The sequence below is a fragment of the Pelodiscus sinensis genome, chromosome 2 (genome assembly GCF_052426305.1).
Source record: "Pelodiscus sinensis isolate ZL-2025 chromosome 2, ASM5242630v1, whole genome shotgun sequence".
NCBI lineage: Eukaryota > Metazoa > Chordata > Testudines > Trionychidae > Pelodiscus > Pelodiscus sinensis.
The window spans coordinates 210,027,611-210,043,882 of NC_143053.1; the positions used below are offsets into that span (position 1 = coordinate 210,027,611).

The 16,272-nt window shown below is 41.2% G+C and overlaps 1 protein-coding gene across 1 annotated transcript in view; it reads right to left on the bottom strand.

The window, feature by feature from the left end:
* Nucleotides 1–16,272, bottom strand: part of PHF14 (PHD finger protein 14) — a 319,743-nt gene that overhangs the window by 153,903 nt on the left and 149,568 nt on the right. The window contains exons 17-18 of the mRNA XM_089776015.1: nucleotides 290–340; nucleotides 43–164 (exon numbers count right to left, since the gene is read on the bottom strand). Coding sequence (XP_089632141.1) covers nucleotides 43–164; nucleotides 290–340 — 173 coding nt within the window. The remainder of the gene's footprint in view (nucleotides 1–42; nucleotides 165–289; nucleotides 341–16,272) is intronic.

Sequence of the window (16,272 nt, forward strand, 5' to 3'; positions counted from 1 at the left end):
AACGTTAATCCCCTGTAGAAAAGGTCACAGCATTAAGCCTACCTGACTAGATTTTCATTGTCTCCAGTCCCCTTGCATGTAGCACATTCTGTTCTTAAATCCTCTGACTTGGGCTTCTTTTGTAGAACAGACTGTCTTTGCCGTCTTTCTCTAGGAATACGTTCCTATCACAGGAAAAAAAAAGGGGGGGGAGAGCAAATATTTTCAATTATAGTACTGAAGGCAATATTACACACCTGAAGTTTAATATTTTTTAATCTAAGTTAAAAAAATACTCGATTATCCCAACCTCAGGCTTTTCTTCTTCAGGCACAAAGCTTCGTTTTCGTCCTCTAGTTCTCTACAAGAAAATATATTTAAAAATTAATGTAATTCAACACAAAACATTTTTACAATTAAATGTTCACAAGGGAAACACCTGCAGGAATTTGTTAGAACATGAACTATTGAAAGAGTGCAAACGTAACTACAGTTGTAGATGTTAGAGCACTTTCCTTAGTCTTTTGGAAATACAGCAACAGCAAAAGAGTTTTATGCAACGTATTGGATTTGCAAGTGTGGATTCTTGTTCCAGAAAAAGAAATTTCAATGGTTTTCTTCTCAGACATATTCTAGAAAAATACACAAACCATTTATAGACTACTGCAACCTAACAAATACATAATTTACAGATATGTGGGGACAAACTACTTCTAAGAGTCCAATTCCTCAAACACATAAGCAAATACTATGCTAGATCTTCTAGCTCTAGTAAAGAGACTGTACTGTTATTTGAAACCTAACCTTGAGTATTTGATCCCTTTAGAAGAATATTTCAGTTCTGTTTTTGCTTCACTTGAACAGAGACATTCATACATTATGATTGTATCCAATATCTTTTATAGGCAGAGCCTAGTTCAACACATTCACTTATCTAACTCACCCATACTTCAGGAGAAGAGAGCCAAACACACAAAAATGTAAGCTTTTGAGATTTAACTAATTAAACTGCAGTGTGTATTAGAAGTTATCAGAATTTTGATAACGTAGCTATCATCTTGTAACAATGGAAAATTTTAAAATGTCCAGATCTTGACTTGCTAAGAAATTTTAAGCATTTTGTTCCTGAAGGAACAGGGGAAGGATTGCTTACGTATAAAAGGTTAAAAAATAAATCAGTAATAATTATTTCTTCTACAATTATAAAAATAGTAAAGTGTTGCGCTAGCACAGATCTACAGTGGAAAAGCCTACAATAGATATGCATTGCCATGACAAGAACAGCCACTGTGGTAAACAATTTTAGAAAAGGAAAAGGAAAAAGGGAGACATTTTGAGGATTTAAAAAATAAACCATTACACAATTTAATAAAGATGTGTACTAGGAATATTAAATTTAGATTAATCAACTAATCAAATAGTTGATGGAATTTGCATAGACTAGTCAATTAGTCGATTAGGGTGCCTCCACCTTTGAAATGTAGTAAGAGCTGCAGGGGGCTCTTGTACATTTCAAAAGCAAAGCGGACAGGGAGCATGGGGCCAGCAGAGGACTGTTAAGGTCTCCCACTCACCCCGTGCTCCCCGCAGCACTTCTGCTTTTGAAATGTACAAGAGCTCAGCTCTTGCTACATTTCAAAGGCGGAAGCACTGCCAGTTCTCTGCTGCACCCTTGGCACCCCCTCATGGAGACAGTGCTGGGGGAAACAGCTCCCCTCAGCACTAGCACTATGCTTATCGGATAGTTGACTACACATCCCTAATGTGTACCCGCTTTAAACATGACATCAATAAATATTAATCACTGTTTTGTTAAAATCATTTCCTTACCTTCCACTCTGACAATCTGATTAAAAATTTGGGCCAAATTTTGTATTCTATAAGCATTTCATTTCCCCCCCCCCCCACATTTTTTAAAGTATTGAGGGGGCTAAAGTTAAACTCAAAATCTGCATCTAGGTATCTTTCCAATGTTCAAAAGTTCAGAGGAATCAGTGAGGTGAATGAATGTTGCTAGAACTCAATAGTGAGAAAAACAAAAGTATTCGTAGTCCTGAATATGAATTTAGAAGCCTAACTTCAGGCCTCTATTTTTGAAAATTTTTGACCTGATTCTTCTAATACACACAAAACACGCATTTATACTAGTTTTTTGTGTGTGACAAATAATGGTTCATATTCCATAACCATCCTAAACTTTTGTTTTTTTTCTATATACATAAAAATACATAAAACAGCATTGACTGTATGTAGAAGTATATTATACACAGCATTTTATTCTATATTTTCTTTATACTCCAAATATATTACAATACTATCACAGGCTGCAATTAATAGGAAATATAAATTCTATTGATAATACTATGCATGTTCATTTTCTCTTAGCTTAGCTTACTCAGAACAAATTAACATTTAAACTAATACATGCCAAAAATTAATCGACAAGTTCTATGCTATTAGTTGCATCTTTCCAAATCCAATTCATATTTAAATGAAGGAAATGTTTCTGTACTGGGGAAATTAAAAATGTTCAATGTTAACTAGGACAACTAAATCAGCTCCCCAAAACCTTTTGTCAAATTACAAAGCTTTAGATGTACGTGCACTGATGTGCATGGAGAAAGTGATGCCAAAAGCCATCAGGCAGATGTTCCTAAAGTGGGAGCATTAACTATATATCAACATTTACAAATACATATGGAAAGACTGAGCAGATATCTTTTTTAAATTATGAAACAAGTACTGAAAACAAACCATAGATTAAAGCACTCAGAATATATTTAAAAATGCAACATATTTAAACAGTGTGAATTTAATACCATCTGTTTTCATTGGCTACTAGCATATAACAGATGGAATGGTTATCACCAAAAGTGAAAACTATTCCAGCATTGCCAATTGACCGTAAAATATAATTTATTTAATTTAGTTTATACTAATAGCGCAAAGGAAAAAAAATAACTCTAATGGAACATAAAAGGTTTCAGTGATCTCCACAGCAACAAATGTTAAGGTTTCCAATCAAGTAAGCAAGTCACACACAGAAGTCCACCTTGGGAGAGTCACAACATTTATCTCTCTTAAACCACAATATTAACTGTAACCTTCATGTGCTAAATAACTGGTATAAGCTGTACACCACCTTCCCCTCATTGCCCCTGGAAACCCTTTTTAGAAAATGAGAGAAAATGAAGCTAAGAAATTCAGGGATCATTCCAATAATCACCCTTTGATACTGCAAGCGTTAAAAAGAATGTCTTGACATACTGCTGGTTAGCTAGTTATAGCTAGCTGATGCAGCTGTATTACAGAACTGCAGGAAAGGAGGTTAAAATGCAAGGCCGTATAAGTAGGTCTACGCTTATGGGAGCATACAGAAGAGTACAGACAATGCACACGCAGCTAGCACAGGGATAGCAGTGTAGAAAGTGAGGCACAGGTTAAGGGAGTAAACTACAGATACACAGGAACCTTAGGGAATATAGTCTATACAGATCTATACATGCTCAAGCCGGGCTTCCCATGTCTATAGTGACCCAATATCTCCCACTGTCAAAGTTTTTCCCCTCTGCAGTGAAAGACTCCAAGAGCAGGAAAGGATCTAACAGCTACTCTCTGCTGAAACCTTTACCTGCTGCCTCCCTTCTGCCAGTCTTTCATTGCCATGTGTAGCTACATTCAACAGTGTGGACACAGCCTGTCTTTTACTGAAGACCGTAGCTTCAAGCATCCTATATGCTGCCACGAGTGTAGACAAGTCCTATCTTGATGCTTCCTGAGGTACCCAGGGTTGTGAAGAGCCTCACTACCACTGGGCTTTAGCATGAATGAGTCTTGCCTGTGCCTGCTGTGGATCAGTTCCCTGAAATCAACAGCCTCAGGCAACATAGGCAATATGTTCCAGGCCTCCACAGGCCTCACTCTCTCTGTACAGGTTAGCAACAGACATGCACCAATCCCCGAGTTCTCCAATCCATTTAGAATGCTCAGCTCCTATTCCACTGAACACTAACAGAACTCTTACAGACACTGTTACCAAAGTAACAGGACACACAAGTTTGTAAGAGTCAACTCAGGATCACCACATTGCTTAACAGCAAGATTATTATTAATTATTATTATTATAGAGATATACAGATATAGTGAAAACAAGAATAAGTTTATGGTTAAAGAGCAGGGAATCAAGAGGCAGTAAGAATATCAGAAACAAAAAAAAGGTTATTTATCTTATATAATTGTTCTTGAAAATCTGTTGATCATGTCCATTCCAAGGAGGTGTGTGCGCGCAGACTATATGAATGTGAGAAGGCTTAAATTCTAAAGATAGCCGTTGGGTAAGCACTGCAGTCCCCATGGAATGGTGCCCGTATGTAGGTGAACATAGGTCCCTGCGGACCAGTCACCTATTCAGTTCCTTCTTGACAGATACTCTGTTAGAGAGGAGATGAGCGGATCTTGGAATGGACATGAGCAAAAGATATAAATGGAAAAAAGATATAAATCCTCAAACTTCAGGGAATAAGCCAACACTGTTTAAGGAAGAAACACTGTTTAATGCACATTTTATTATGTAATTCCCACAGTGGTTTCTTGCACCTTTTACTGAAGCATCTAGAATTGGCCATTGTTAGAGAAAAAGACTTGGGACCATTCTGACTGTTGGTTTGATTGATATGGCAGTTACGTTCCTGTACTGTTGCTTAAAATCAGAGAAAGCTAGAAATTTCAATCCTCTCTTGTCTTAGTATCCTATCTTCAGGGGCGGATATAGGGCAGGGCGAACGGGGCGGCTGCCCCGGGCCCCACTCTTCAAAAAGCCCTGCGCATGCGCATAGCATCACTGCACATGCACCATGGCAAAGGGGGAGCCCCGCAAAACGGTCATCTGCCCCTGCCTATCTTAAGAAGGAAAAATAATTTAAGTTTTAAATATAAAGTTCTGTATTTTTAAGTTCTGCACATGTAAAATAGTTCTGTTCTGAAAAAAAGTGTAAGTAAAAATACCAGCTCATACTCAATATATCTGAGCCATGGGTGTATTCAGAACTGGATGTGTATTCAGACAGAAAGATGTATCCACGATGCAAGTCGCGTAACCACCACTGAAGAAATGAACCAGACCACAATGTCAGTTGCATCAAGGGCAGAATGTAGCACTGTTTTGGCTACCAGTTGTCTTTCCTATATGACAGCAATGAACTTATCACATTGTGACTGTAGGAGCTGATCAATAAAATTGTCAAGTTTCAAATAGTTGATGTAGTTGCACTTTACCTGTAAGGCTTGATAAGTAGCGTTTCGAAACTGAAGGATGGCTGCGATATAGGCTCTCTTTCCAAAGAAGGCCAAGTGCTTGCAGTCCCTATCAGAGGGTCAATCACACTTGGTCCACAACTATGAATTTGGAGGGAAGATGGGAAAAAATAAATTCCACCTTCCTACCTTGAACACAATATTTTTTATTTGCCCACTTTCAACAGCAATCATCAATTCTGAGGTCTGCCATATGGTATTGTATGAGTGAGTATGTGTGTGTGTGTGGGGGGGAAATCTAGGAGAACCTCATTGATGGGGAACACTATTTTAGAGGTTGAGGAAGTGTGTAATATAGCAAAGAGTTTGTAATGGGTGTCCTAGACTTGTAATGTATCTGCAGAATATTAGCAAACTTTTCTGCCAAATCTGGGAAAAGATGAAAGTCACTGGCTGTATACTGTGGCAAGAGGAGAATATGCTTGTCCTTGGAATCAGCTCTTCCTTGATTCCATTCTCCTGCTCCTTAGCAATTTCCTGTGGGGGGCTACAAGGTTCTGGACATGGTATCAGAAAACAAACTTCTTAGGAGCTCAAGAGAAAGACTGGGAGCTCAAGAACTAGGGGGTCACCAAATGAAATTAATGGGTAGCTGGTTTAAAACAAACAAAAGGAAGTATTTCTTCACACAATGCACAGTCAACTTGTGGAACTCCTTGCCAGAATATGTTGTGAAGGCCAGGACTTTAAAAGGGTACAAAAAAAAGAGATAAAATTCATGGAAGGTAAGTCCATCAATAACTATTAGCCAGGATGGGAAAGAATGGCGTCCCTAGCCTGAGTTTGTCAGAAGCTAGGAATGGGCATTGGGATGGACCACATGACGACTACCTGAGGCACCTGGCATTAGCCATTCTCTATTGGGCTAGATGGACCTTTGGTCTGACCTCGTATGGCTGTTCTTATGAAAAGCATGGGGGAGATATGCAGCTCACAGGTCCTAGTATGGATACCGGGGTCATGGAACAGAGCTCGATCTTGGTGTTCATGGGTGGCCTAACCAAGGTGGTGGGGCTGCCTGAAGACGTATTCAAGGAGCCTATTCATGGTAAGGATGTTAAGGAGGTAAGCGGGGATGGGGGAGCAGTAATGGTGCTGGGGGAAGCCAGAGTTCCTCCCCCAACACTGTCTCTGTGGTGTATGGAGTGAGGGAGGGGATGCAGAGGCACAGCAGTCTGGGCCTGCTAGGTATTTGGCTATCAATACAACTTGTATTGACTACACAATCAGTCGATAAAGGGAGGCAACTTACAGAGCCACAGCGGGGGTAGCACCCGGAGCCATGCCAGCTCGGGGACCGCTGCAGCTCTGAATTTTAAATGCAGTAAGAGCTGTCCAACTCTCTGCAGCCAGCCGGCTCTTACTACATTTAAAACGCAGAGCTTCAGAGGGGGTAGGTCCGGGACCCTGCGTGAGCTGGGACTGAACAGTCCCTGCTCACGACGGCTCCCGGACTGCTGCACCTCTGCATACCCTCTCCGCCTCCGCCCTCTTTCTCCCCCTCCCTCCACCCCACACACACCATGGAGACAGTGCTGGGGGGAACAGGAACTCCCCCAGTACCACTCCTTCTTCCTCACTGATACAGTGGGAGTGGGGAGCTAGTAGTTGACCACTCCAGTAGTTGCTTACATCCCTAATTCACAGTGGGCACCATAGGAAGCATGAGAGGAGTAGCAGGAAATGATCTCATCTGACTCGCAGACTACTCACTCAAAGGTGAATATGGACAGCATTGGACTGCAGAAAACTCCTGCACTAGGAGGAGCCTTGGTGTCAAGATCCCAGTGCTGAGAAGATGAGACTCCGGTATATCAGATAGTTGGAGGGCTCTTGAGTGCCAGAATTTGGGGTAAGCTGACTGATCCAGTGCCCCTGGTAATACAGAGAGTGCTGAGTACCTCCCCCATACCAACCACTGTGACTCAGTGCCTGTGCTCATCAGGTCCTTAGGTGCATCAACATTACCTGCCATTTCAGATCTCTGTGATGCAGGGGTACCGGATTGGGATTGTCTCAGTGGAGATCTTTTGCAGCTAGCTCAGAGCTCATTCTGGGGACTTCCTGCTCTCTTTTTCAATTACTTATAAGAGAGATCCACAGCTAACTCCATTGACCCAGAATCCCAGGGTGTTGAGGGGTGTGGAGAGACTTTTCTCTGCCAAATGATTGTTGCTGTAAGACTAGGTAGGGTTGGAGGGTTGTCTCCATGAAGATGATCTTCTGTAGACCCTGTCTTCTCAAGACCTGAGTCTAAGTTGCTGGCAGCAATCACACTTCTGTGGAATGTGGCTTGCTCCATGGGAACATATGAAGCAAGAGTGCTTGTCTGCCTAAGGAATGGGTTCCTTTCAGGAGAAGTACTTCTTGAAGCCTGGTGAGTTGGGCAAACCTTTTAAGCGGGAAAAAGGAGAAAAATTACGTATTTTTTTTCATTGGGGTAGAGAAGAATAAAGAAAACACTACACTAAGGATATGCCCACTGTATATCTGTGCCACCGTAAGGTCTCCTTTGTAGTCATTCTATGTCAATAGGAGAGATCTCTCCTACTGGCATAATGAAACCATTTCCCAGTGAGTGTCAGTAGCGATGTTGGCAGGAGAGCATCTCCTGCAGATAGCATCATCCACATCAGCAATTCTGTATGTGAAACTTTTGTCAGTCGGGGGAAGGGGTTGATTCTGTACATCCCGACCAACAAAAGTTTTGCTGACAAAAGTGCTACTGTAGACAAACTCCAAGACTAGGGAGACTAACTCCTAGAAATGCTAAAGAAATTAGCCATCACAAACTGACCACTAATAAATAGCTCCATCCTTAGCTAGGGGGAGTTGAGAAGGAGCGGGGGGGTGGGGGTGGGGGGGTTGCCCAGGGTACAAGGAAACACAGTATCTGTGTGAGCCCAACAGCAAAGTCCTCCAGTCAGCAACAAAGGGACACAAGTGAAGTTGAGCACCCACAGGGACAGGACTCAAAAAAGAAAAAAAAAAAACTTTTAGTGCTTTTAAAAAAATAAGTATGATCTCTGCATTATCAAATGTTGCTATGGCTAGGTGAACTGATCATTCTAATCCATGCTTGCACATGGATGTCTCAAAGACATCCTTTAGCAATGAGTTGCACGGTCTAGTTTAGTCTATCATTTTGAATTCACTACCTTTCAAAACAGATTTAACATTCCTTTTTTCTTATTTTAGGAAGCTAGGAAAGCATAAGTTCCTGACCTACTTCCTCGTACCATTCATTATTTTATTTTGTCTCATCCTCTTATTTACCTCCTTTCTAAAGTAAACAATCTCTTTTCATATTGCACTTTGTCTATAGTCCTTATAACTGTTCACCCTTTTCTGAATCCCCTCTAATTCTGCACTCTCCTTTCAGAGACAGAGTGGTCATTCCTGAACACAGTATTCTACATAAGGCTGTACCATTAATTTATATACTGTATTCAATTTTGGCTGCCACAATTTAGAAAAGATGTGAATAAACTGGAGTGTGTTCAGAAACAAAAATGACAAAAGGTTTAAAAAACCTCACCTATGAGAAAAAAGTTTTTTAAAACTGGACATGTTCAATTGTCTCTCTCAAGACTAAAGGACCTGATTACAATGTTCAAGTAATTTGAGGTCTAACTCAATGGCAGACCATTTTGCCACTGGTAGGGGCCCGGGCCACAGTGGAGTGGAGTAGGTGAGCCTGAAGCCCCTCTTGTCACCACATACACTGGGGTAGCAGTCTCCCTCTCTCTGGGCCAAGAAGCCTGTGTTTGTCAGTACTCTAATGAAGCTAGGATGCCTGATACTCTTACTGTTTTGTTTCCTTTCTTTTTCTATTCAGATCTGATCCATAGATTCTTGCTGACCTGCTCTGATTGGGGGTATGGGCTATTCAACTGTGCTTCTTGCTCACCTCCCTGAAATCAGGCTCCAGCTCAAGACTTGTCACCCTGCTAATTCCCCATGGTGAACAACATACAGGTGTGTAGTGAGGTGGTATACCCTTCCACAGACCTAGAAGGAAATAAACCCCAACATAAGACCACTACAGGGACCCGTGATTATCACTTCATTTAAAAAAAGGAGTCCATTAATAAAATATTTGAGAAACTCTGGCCTAGGCGCACTCTGCCTCAGTGTACGGAGCTGGATTAGATGACGTCTTGAGCATACTGCACTACATTTCTATGATTTGATATTTCTAGTATTTTCTGTACTATTTTCCATTTTCACTACAGCTGTACACTAAACAGTAAATTGTCTACAATAATGTCAAGGCCACTTTTCAGAGTTCTTTGGTTAACTTAGAAACTTGCCAGGCCTATGAGTACTTCACATTTCTCCCCCTCTCCTCCAATATGCATCAGTTAACATTTATTAAAGTTGAACAATGAATGTGCCAATGGTTCTTGATATCTGTATAGAATCTGTTAGTACTCTTCTTCTCCAAGTGCAAATGAATGGTTCTTAGCCTCTTTTAACTATCTAGTCTTTAAGGTGCTAATAGACTATATGTTGTTTTTCATAAAAAAACAACAAATGGTCTAGTAGCACTTTAAAGACTAATAAAACATGTAGATGGTATCCTGAGCTTTCATGGACACAGCCCACTTCTTCAGCCCACTTTTTCAGTTTTTCCTGTTACAGACTGGCTCGGCTTTCCCTTTGAAACTTATCTCTACCCATTGCCTCCATTTTTTTCCTTTTCTCCCCTACCGCTCCTTCCCCCATTTATTCTTGGTTCTGGACATCCAACACACCGGTTATCTGAAGAAGTGAGTTAGGCAAACCTTGTAGACAGGGAAATTAATATCAAGTCAGTTTGGTTTTTTACTTTATTGCACTGTATTTTGCATCTTGTTCCTATAATACTGTGTTAAAAACATGGGATTATAGCATTTTTCGAAGTATGTTTCACTGGGACTTTACCCTTTGCATGCCATTTCATGTTACCTATTTATTTTTTAAAATAAAGATATATAGAATATGTACTAGAAGAATTAGCAAAACAACAAGCAGTGGATAAAAGTTAGTTACAAGTCACATCCCTCATTAATAATCAAACCCAACTGTGCAGATCAATTTGACAATGAGTTCATATTGCTGAGGTAACCTTCACTTACAGAAAAAGAGCAGATTTTTCTCTCTTTGGAGCTCATTAGCAGTGGATAACTGAATCACAAGACAGATTCAATTTCAATTGCCTAAAGCAGATAAGCTCCAAAACAGAGCCCTTCATTCCTGCTGCAGTAGTTTGAAAAATGAAGATAACATTTAACATTTGAGTAATATGCGAGCCATTTAAAAACAATTCCTGAGCCCAACATATGTGCACATAATCCCAGAATTAGGAGCCAACACCAAGCCAGTAAAATCTGTCAAATATGTATAGAACATTGAGAAAGCTGAGCACAGAAATAGTCAATTTCTAAATTATCTATACATTTAGAAAATGTGAGTGTCTGTCCGTCCATCCTTCCATGAATCTGTTTATTCAAAAACTCCTCTTAAATGGTAAGAGCTAGGACCACCAAATCTGATATGCAGCTTCCTCTTATCCTAACTTAAAAGTAAGGTCAGGGTTTGGTTGTGCGAATAAAACAGAATGTGCCTGGAATCCAATGTTTTCCAGCACATGAAAAGGGAGGGGACTGATCAGAGATACAGCTATACTTCAGAGTGACCACTGGGGCACCAATTGCAGGGGAAAGAGGGAGGAAACCACACCAACAAGAGAGCGGCCAGTTGGGGGCGAGGCTCACCATCTTGCCAGCCATCAGACCAAATAAGTGGCCCACCTGCCCTAAGCCCCACTCCCAGACTCTCAGCCACAATGCCAGACGAGGGAGTGAGCCCTGCCTACCACTGGCCCCACTACTGTGGCCCCCTGGGACCACACCTGGGGCCAGACAGCAAAACTCTGGCCCCCACTTGCCAGGAGACTCTAGGAGGCCAGAAATCATGGCCAGGTCCTGATCCTTTCTAGGAGTAGACATTGGGGAGACCAGCCCTCCTGCCTCCTGCAAGTAGAAGAACCGCCAGCCAGGGACAGGGGCTGAGTACTGTAGCCCCATCCCCCTGCTTCCTCCAGGAAGAGCTGCAGCTGAGCAGCACCACCCTCACCATCATGGGCAGCCCCGATAAGCCCTCACACTTCCCAGCCCCCTGGCATTAGTCCCCCTATGCCCTGATTCCTGCAAAAAACCCTGCCCTGAGCCCTCCTACACTTGCTCTGACTGCTGCACCTCCCCTCCCCCTGCACCTTCTACCCTGAGCCCGCACAAGGACCCAGGCAATGCCATGTAAATCCTCTAGTTATCCATCTTTAGAATTCTTATGAAATCCCAAAATTCACATCTTGCTTATTACTTCATTTACAATTTCAACTCCAGTGCTTTAATGTAATTTCCTTTTTCTACTTTAGGCCCTGATCTTGCAAACTCTTTTGGACAGACAGATCTATTCTCCAAGTACTAATTAATTTTAAGAGGGCTCTGGCGTGGTACAGGGTTCTGACCAAGTAGAACCAATAAAAGGACTGCAGGCTTACCTGTTATAGGAAGAACAGGTACCTGCGCTTCCTGTGACTCTTTAATATCCCTCTTTATAACAGACTTCTGCTGCTGCCAGCTAGTTACTGCCTTGTCTATGTTACTGGGAGATTAATGGATCAATACCCACAGCACCAAATTGACCACTGATCACACTCCCGTCAACTCTAGGACTCCACTGGAGCGCAAAAAGTAAGTAAGACTTTTTTCCAGCAGCCACCCACAGTGGGGATGCCATACTAATTCGATCTAAGGTACCTCAACTACAGCTACACTATTTATTTAGCTGTAGTCACATACCTTTGCCCCTAGTGTAGACCTGGCCTAAGGCACTTAGTCGTATTGCTCAGGTGGCAGAGGTCTATGCTGCAGTACTGAAGATTTAAGGTTCAGTCCCTCCTTATGATACACAGTTGGGGAGGTCTGTAACAGCACTACGTAATAGTTTGTTTTAATCATTTTTTTAAATATTGGGAAAACATAAAATGTATGTAAGTTATTTCATTTCTGAAATAAAATATTTGAAAGCTAGGAAATGCAACCTTAATTCTCCTTTCTTGTGATATACTTTACAAAAGTCTTTCACTTAATGATCACATACCATTCTGCCCTCCCCCATCCCCTGAACCTTTGTGTCATTCAATATAGAAGCTAGACACACATGGGTCAAAATTAAGGTTGCATGAGAAACCTCAAATCTTGCATTTCCTAATTTCAAGCTCTTGACCTATCAACCTATATAATGATCTTTTAATTTTAATTTTCATATAAAATAAAATCTAGCCACAAGAATACTCAGCACTTCCCAGAAAAAGAAAAAAAGACTCATCATAAAATGCTTACAAGTAAAACACAGACTATATAAAGTCAAATGTAATTAAATAAAATCAAACTGAAATGAAAATTTTATTATTTAATTTTCATATATTTCTAACACAGTAAGAAGATAACTACAACAAATCTAAAACCATTTTATATAATATTGAAAAACAACATTCAAGCCCTAAATACATACAATTAAACACTCAGTTTAACATTTGTTTGTAAGAGGTACTCTCGCCATTTAAAATTATCATCATCAATTTTCAAAATTAACAAAAATACATACAATAGGAAAACTCCTACCCCAAAGTTTGCCAACTAAGCAGCTAGCCCTAATTTTAATAGCATACTGTTAAGGTGTTTACAGGAACAAGTCTTAAAGTAACAAATATTTAAAAGCATATGGATCACTTAAAAATAATGTCTGTCAGAATTTGTCACCTAAAATTTTTATAAAAAATATCTAAAGTTGTAAATAAAAACATCAGAGGAAAAGACTTCTTCATTCATTTTATTTACTTGCCACTTCTGACAGCCAGTTTAATTACTTTTCATCTCCACTTAAGTCCTGATCTTGCTAACACATATGTAGTCTAGGGATGTGAACATATATACAAATACACGGTTAACTGATAAGCCTGAGTTCATTGGATAACCCTCATAGTTACATGCAGGTCCCCCCCCCCCCCCCCCCCCCCGTATCAGAGGCAAGAGAGGGATGCGGGAGCCAGTGCCATGGGGAGCCAGCTTTTAAGCCGTCTCTATGCATGTGCCAACTCCCATGGAGCCACTTCCCCTCCTCCCCCTGTGCACTGCTTTCTCCCACAGAAGCAGCAGCATAGGGGTGGAGGGGCACTTGGTCCTGTGGAGCCACCTGCCCCCCTTTTCCCCTCCTCCTGCCTCTCCCAGAGGGGACCTCCTCCCCCCTGTTGCTACCTCAGATACAGAGGCAGCAGCGTGGAAGGGGGAGGAGCAGGCAGGTCCTGGCTTTTTCAAACACTGAACATTTCAGTGGTTACATGTTTACAAAAATAAACAAATTTTAACATGCCTACTGTAGTCTGGCAATTTTAGCCTGGTACATAATCCCAAATCTCATGCAAGACTATTCAGCAGTGTAAAGTTATTTCTGTGTGTTAGTACTGCAGAGCTTGATTCTTAGTTTCCATTGTGTGGGTCTTTCAAAAGGCATGAGAGAAAAAACATGTACATAAAATAGGGAAAATGGCAGAGGATTCAAAGGTGATAGTAGTACTGAAGCTACATTTAACTTGTTTAAACTGACTAGATTTCAAGTGGATAGTAACTTTTAAAATAACATTAACTTGACCAGAAAAGGAGCAGAGGTGGGTCAATACTTTTAGGCTGTGTCTACACTGGGCCACTTATTCCGGAAAATCAGCCGCTTTTCCGGAATGAGCTGTGAGCTGTCTACACTGGCCCTTGAATTTCCGGAAAAGCAACGATGCTCTACTGTACAAAATCAGCCGCTATTCCGGAAAAACTATTCTACTCCCGCTCAGGCATAAGTCCTTATTCCGGAACACTGTTCCGGAAAAGGGCCAGTGTAGACAGCCCAGTAGTCTTTTCCGGAAAAAAGCCCCGATCGCGAAAATGGCGATCGGGGCTCTTTTCCGGAAAAGTGCGTCTACATTGGCCACAGACGCTTTTCCGGAAAAAGGGATTTTCTGGAAAAGCAGCCTGCCAATGTAGACGCTCCTTTTCCGGAAAAACTGAAAACGGAATAGTATTCCGTTTTAAGCATTTCCGGAAATTCATGCCAGTGTAGAGACAGCCTTATTGTTTACTTGATAGCAATGGTAACTCAATAAATTGCTTATAATTAAATAAATGTGTTATGTAATACATAGGGGCAACTAAGAAAACTGTGTTAAAGAAGCTATTATAGTAAAGATTGAACGTAGTCTGGCACTCTCTGCACTAGCAACATCCGTGGTCCAGCATGATTTTAGTTAGCTGGATGTCTACTTATGGAGGGGGTGGCCACGTTCCCTGGAATCCCATAAAGTTTTTTTACAGCTGCCAGTTGCGGCTCTCAGTGTTCTGGGCTCTTACTTAGCTCTAATTTACCTCTAAAAGTATTTTAAGAGCCCAGTAAACTATGCAAAATGCAGGACAATGTAGCACTTTAAAGACTAACAAGATGGTTTATTAGATGATGAGCTTTCGTGGGCCAGACCCACTTCCTCAGATCAAATAGTGGAAGAAAATAGTCACAACCATATATACCAAAGGATACAATTTAAAAAAATGAACACATATGAAAAGGACAAATCACATTTCAGAACAGGAGGGGGATACAGGGGGGGGGAGGAGGAAGGAAGGAAGGTAAGTGTCTGTGAATTGATGATATTAGAGGTGGGGAGAGTGGGATGTTTGAGAGTTAATGGTATTAGAGGTGATAATTGGGAAAGCTATCTTGATAATGTGTAAGATAGTTCAAGTGTTTGTTCAATCCTCTTTGGAGAGTGTCGAATTTTAACATGAATGACAGTTCAGAGGATTCCCTTTCAAGTGCAGATGTAAAAGGTCTTTATAGCAGAATGCAGGTGGTTAAGTCATTGAGAGAGTGTCCTTTCTGGTTAAAATGGCAAGAAACTGTTTTTTCTTTGTGATCTTGTCTGATATCTGTTTTGTGGGCATTAATCCTTTGGCGAAGTGTCTGAGATGTTTGTCCAATGTACATAGCAGACGGACACTTTCGGCACATGATAGCGTAGATTATATTTCTGGATGCGCAGGAATATGTGTTCTTGATCTTATAACTCACTTGGTTAGGTCCAATAATGGTATCAGCAGAATAAATATGTGGACAAAGCTGGCAACGGGGTTTGTTGCAAGGGAAGGTACCAGGATTGGTATTAGTGTGGTATGTCCTGTGGTGGTTGGTAAGAATCATCTTGAGGTTAGGTGGTTGTCTATAGGAGACTATGGGTCTGTCTTCCAGAGCCTCTTGGAGTATGGTATCCTGTTCCAGTATAGGCTGTAGTTTATTGATAATGTGTTGGACAGGTTTAAGTTGGGGGTTGTAGGTGATGACAAGTGGTGTTCTATTGTTGGTTTTCTTGGGTCTGTCTTGAAGTAGATGGTTTCTAGGTATTCGTCTGGCTCTTTCAATTTGCTTTTTTATTTCTCCGGGTGGGTAGTTGAGGTTTATAAATGCTTGGTAGAGATCCTGAAGCTTCTGGTCTCTGTCAGTGGGATTAGAGCAGATGCGGTTGTATCGAAGGGCTTGGCTATAGACGATGGATCGTATGGTGTGTTTTGGATGGGAGCTGGAAGCATGTAGGTAACTGTATGAGTCAGTGGGTTTTCTATAGAGAGTGGTGTCTAACTTTCCATTGTTGATTTGTACTGTGGTGTCCAGGAAGTGGATTTCTCGTGTAGAATGGTCCAGGCTGAGGTTGATGATGGGGTGTAGGTTGTTGAAATCTCTGTGGAATATCTCCAGTGTTTCTTGGCCATGCGTCCAGATCATAAAGATGTCATCGATGTACCGTAGGTAGAGAAGGGGTGAAAGGGGACGGGAGTTGAGGAAACATTGTTCTAGGTCAGCCATAAAGATGTTAAACTATGGAAGTATTGGTAA